Source organism: Pyrus communis, chromosome 5 (genome assembly GCF_041283825.1).
Source record: "Pyrus communis isolate YQ-2024b chromosome 5, ASM4128382v1, whole genome shotgun sequence".
NCBI classification, from domain to species: domain Eukaryota; kingdom Viridiplantae; phylum Streptophyta; class Magnoliopsida; order Rosales; family Rosaceae; genus Pyrus; species Pyrus communis.
The window spans coordinates 18358691-18363629 of NC_142569.1; the positions used below are offsets into that span (position 1 = coordinate 18358691).

General features: G+C 35.9%; 1 protein-coding gene across 1 annotated transcript; it reads left to right on the forward strand.

Annotated features, from left to right (window-relative positions):
- On the forward strand, window positions 1-3494 carry LOC137725365 (protein CYSTEINE-RICH TRANSMEMBRANE MODULE 13). The gene is made up of 3 exons (XM_068464023.2): window positions 1-220; window positions 378-549; window positions 3250-3494. The coding sequence occupies exons 1-3, from the start codon at window positions 169-171 to the stop codon at window positions 3293-3295; spliced, it is 270 nt and encodes an 89-aa protein (XP_068320124.2). The 5' UTR covers window positions 1-168; the 3' UTR covers window positions 3296-3494.
- Window positions 3495-4939: the final 1445 nt, after the last annotated feature.

Sequence of the window (4939 nt, forward strand, 5' to 3'; positions counted from 1 at the left end):
ATCCACATTAAATAACTTCTCTCTACTTATTCCAGAAGCAAAAGAGCAACCACCCAAAAAAACAAAAAAACAAAAAAGAAAGAGGACTTGAGATATTTTCTGGGTTTTTTCTTTCTTCCGACTTTTTAATTTGTTAGCTATTGCAATCCATCAAGAACACCGCCAACAATGAGCTACTACAACCAGCAGCAGCCCCCAGTTGGCGTTCCTCCACCTCAAGGTAAGCAGACTTTGCATGTTTGGTTTTTTTCTTGATTATGTTTAGATCTGTACAAAATCTCCAAGTAATTTGATGATTTTTTTAATTCTGTGACACGGGGTTTGTTCTGATTTTGTATTTTTGCCACTTTTGTTTGTGTAAATTGTGATTGGAATAGGTTATCCACCGGAAGGATATCCCAAAGACGCTTATCCGCCGCCGGGGTATCCACAGCAGGGATACCCTCCACCTCAGGGGTACCCCCAAGGGTACCCTCCTCCCTACGCCCCTCAGTACGCCCAGCCTCCCCCTCAACAACAGAACACCACCAGTGGCCTCATGGAGGGCTGGTATGTAATTTCCTTCCCTTTCTTGTCCTCCTTTTTACTTTCTGTATTTCGCTTTGTAAAATTAGTGAATCTGAGTTTTGAGTCTTGGGTCTTGACTCAGATCTGGTTTGGTCTTGTTGAGTCTAGCACCGAGTCAACTCGGTCCCTGGTTTGTTGTCTTTTAGTCAAACATATCTTACAACTCTTTTCTGAAAGAGGAAATTGGAGCGATGGTCCTGAAATTATGACTCAAATTGTAGCACTAGTCCCTGAATTAGGAATTCATTAGAATCTGCCCTTGACTTTGCCAAACTATGGAGCTTTGGTCCTTTATAACTCGTTAGATTTTCTGTCAGTACGCTGAAGTAGGAAGATATCGGATCCAAAATGGTGTTAATGTAGATGCCGGGATAAATTATTAAAGAAGAAAAAAATAATCTAGCTTATTTATTATTTATTAATTTATTAAAATAAAACTAAACAAAGAAGAAAAAATGGCCAAATTGTAGCAAAGGTTCATGATCTATGCCCCAAGTCTAGTTTTTGTTCTTGTGCTCTACTAATAGTTTCTTCCGTTCTTGAATTATGTTATTTGTTGTACTATAATCATTTTTGTTAATTCCGACAATTTTTTCATTAACTTGAGGGATAAAACAGGAATTCCATCCAAACATTATGAAATTGAATATACTTGGCTCCTTAAGTATTGAGGAGAAAGTCCTTTTTCCTGACTCCTGGCACATAAGTGCGGGGATACTCCAATTTCCACTTTCTAGAAAGACGGGTTCACACAAATGGTCCTAGTCTTGACCAGAGGCCATGACTTTTGTTCCCAAATTACCCTTTTTTCATGGACAGGGACTTCCTCATCGTGATGGCATTCCAAAATAATAAAGGAAAAATAATGAAAATGGCTTGAAAAGTTTTAGTTTTAATTAAAAACCATGTTATAAGTTTTGTTTAATGATTAGAACAATGCTCATATTAAAGTAGTCCAACTAAAATGACCCAACTATAATAAATTATGATTTGTCGATTCTATCCCTAACTTTTTTAGGTTGAGTTCCAGATTTTCGTCGTTAATGGAGTTCATCGTTGTTTTGCAGATCTTCTTCTTTTTCTTTGAAACAAAAATATCGATCATTATGCTATTTAATTTATATTTTGTATTATTTCGTTGAAATGTGATCGTAGTTATTATTCATAGTGTATTTGAGGTATTGTTTTTCAATTTTTATTCGTCAGTGGAGTTCATCGTTTGTTTCTCCAAAAAATAAATTTGAGATTTGCATGCTATTCAATAATAACGGCGGGTCATTCTTTCTGGACTATAAAAATAAATTGTTTCTAGATTTTAAGTATCATTGTTTCTGGAATCTAAGTTACTGTTTTTGGAATCTAAGTTACTGTTTCTGGATTTAAATGAAATAGACACTGTTTTTTAAATGTAAGCTACAAAAGAAATAGTAAAATTCATTGTATTAGGATTCAAATCAAAATAAGCATCATGTTTCTTAAATAAAATAAAATCAACTGATGCATGAAAGAAAAGAAAGCATAGACTGTTTCTGAAATTTAAGTTACTGTTTTTGAAATTAAAGTTACTGTTTTTGAAATTTAAGTCAATGCTTCTGGAATTTAAGTCACTATTTTTGGATTTTGGTTTTTTATTTTTATTTTTTTTTCAGATACAGTGTTTGTTTATTCATTGACAAAACAAACACTATATCTGATTTTTTTTTTTTTTTTTTTTTTCTAGATACTTTTTCGTCGGTTTCTACCATTAAACTTCTTTGAATTTTTTTCGGCGGCTTTGTTCCGATGAATGCTTCATTTTTCAACTTTGATTTAGTTGTTTTTTAAATGGGGGAATTCAATTTGATAGGAAGACAGGGAATTATTATAGCGGTTTCGTGCTGGGTTGAGGTTGGTGAAGAGTCAGGACAATATCGAATCATTTAGGGGTAGTACGAAAGTGTAGATTTGTAGCGGGTTGGGCTTGTAAGTTTGACTTGAGGACAATAGTTTTGAATGATTTTTTATTAAACTTTGAGCCCTTTTGATTAAATAACATTTTGGGAGGGTTTTGGGTTAAATATTTGTTGGTCCAAACCTTTTTCATTAAAGCTCTCAAATAATAATGTGCGTGAGAAAGTTGAATCTCGTAACATTACATTATTTGTGTAGAAGAATGCATTCCATTAATTATTGTCATTTTTATCTATTTATTACATAAATCTCAAAATTTAAACTCATTCAACGATAATAATAGGATGATATGTTTTTCGTTGAGAATATCAAGATAGTGTCGTCTAGGTAAGTATATTTATGTCACAAGGGTCAGGGGCAATCTAGTTATTTAGGTATTGTTTGATGATTTTGAGGTTGTACTTGCGACAAGAATGTTCTGCAGTTTTTGGACAAGTACTATGCTGTGTGATTTTTTTAAGGGTCAAGGATTGTCTTTCCTTCCACTTCCGGTGATCTCTTGTGTCCTCTTATTTTGTGTGGTCATGGTTAAACCACGTCAATCTTTTATATTGTTTTTTTTTTTTTTTATAGAGATAATGAGACAAAAATGAATAGTAATATAAAATGTTGACGTGGATTAACTGTGATCACACAAACAGGAGAGCATTAAAAGTGGGAGGGCAGACAATCCTTGTTCTTTTTTAATGTCTGCATTCCCTAATTTGTTATCCAATTTTATGAATGTTGCAGTTTGGCTGCTCTGTGTTGTTGCTGTCTGCTAGAGGCTTGCTTTTGAATGGAGTTTTGGATCAAAACTACGAAGTGAAGCTGAAGTCCATTTATTTGGATTGTGAACAATATTTGATTCCCTGATTTGGGCTGTCAAATTTTTCTATCTGTTACATTGTGTAGTTTTTGTTTTTACCTTTTGGATTGTGAACAAAATATAATTCTCTGATTTTCATAAATAATATGAACTTGTGCTTGAAATGTTACATTGGTTTTAGATCTTCTATCTATGTGCTTAGAATGTTTCCTTTGAATTCTCAACTCGAAATGTGATGGCTTCATGTATGCGTGGTTGATGCTAGCATAATCCTTACCAATGCCAGCGAAAATGTGTCCCATTGGGTTTGAAGGTTAAAGTAGGAAGTTTAGGGAGATTTGGAAGTTCTTTACAGGAGTAGGACATTGGACAAGTACGATTTTCTGGCAGCTTTTAGGTTTTGGCTTTGTAGGGTTTGTTGATGTGATGGGTTGGATTTTGTTTTTGGGATAAAAGAGAAGTAGAAGAATATTTCCTCTGAGCTGGAGGAATGTTTCAAGTGATGCTTTGAAATATGCTTCTACATTGAGGAGGCCGTCATGGAATCTTTACATCAAAAGCAAGCAAACGGGAAGATTAAATAAAAAAGGATAGGGAGCAAGGCCTTTTTTGGTAATGAGAGTGCATTTCATTTAGTAGCAGCCCAAAAAGGCCCTAATACAAAATATTCCCAACAGTAAAAAAGAAAATACATCAGCAGCCCAAAATGTAAAAGAACCCTAAATTATAAACCCTAACATCAAACCATACGCACGCAGCTGCCGCTGTGGAAGAAGACGCCACCACCGTAGAAAAAAGTCAAAAGACAAAGAAGAGTGGTCATACGAAAATGAGGACATTGTGACGCACATATTCAATCGACCAACTGAATACAACATGATCCTGAGATCGTAGTTCCATTGCGACACATTTGCAGCCCATCGATAAAGTACAACGTATAACATGGGAAAAGGCTTTATATTCGAGCTATTTAGAGAATGAATTAGAAACATGTTGAATATGATACCATATTTGCTCAACTTTCAAGTATCCATTATGATCTAATGGTATGTTTGTTTGCCCTCACTAGTTTTCACTGGACTTGATTGAATTAGTTGTTAGAGTAGTCTAGTATTTGTTAGCCACATTACTCGCCTAGACAAAACGCCTTGCCATACAGTCTTAACAAAACCCCCAAATCTAGCGGATTGCTAAGACCACCACTGCTCTACGCCCCTCCCCGCTTTGCCCCTCTACGAGTTTTGGGCTTTCGTTCTTGCAAGCTTCAATTCCCAATGCTTCAGTGATATCATGGATGCCAAGCTCTTGTGATAGCCATGGATGCCAAGCTTCAATTCCCATCTCTGCTCTAGTGAGCTCTTGCAAGCTTTAATTCACAAAGCTTTAGGCCACAACGCCTCAAGGCCTTCAATACCCACTCCCCATTTGGTCTCCTACGCCATTTTTAACACACCCAACAAATTTTTTCCGATCAAATCCCAGAAGAAAACTACGCCATCCCACCGCGAATTCTGGGCTCTAGTTCTTGCATGCTTCAATTCCCAACGCTTCAGTGATTGTCATGGATGCCAAGCCCTTGTGACCGCCGTGGATGCCAAGCTTCAATTCCCATCT

What these genes read in the sequence shown, in the direction of transcription:
- LOC137725365 (XM_068464023.2), top strand. Translation starts at nt 169, where the DNA reads ATGAGCTACTACAACCAGCAGCAGCCCCCAGTTGGCGTTCCTCCACCT. An exon ending in TGGCGTTCCTCCACCTCAAG is followed by an intron (nt 221 to 377) that starts GTAAGCAGACTT and finishes TGATTGGAATAG; the next exon opens with GTTATCCACCGGAAGGATAT. An exon ending in AGTGGCCTCATGGAGGGCTG is followed by an intron (nt 550 to 3,249) that starts GTATGTAATTTC and finishes TGAATGTTGCAG; the next exon opens with TTTGGCTGCTCTGTGTTGTT.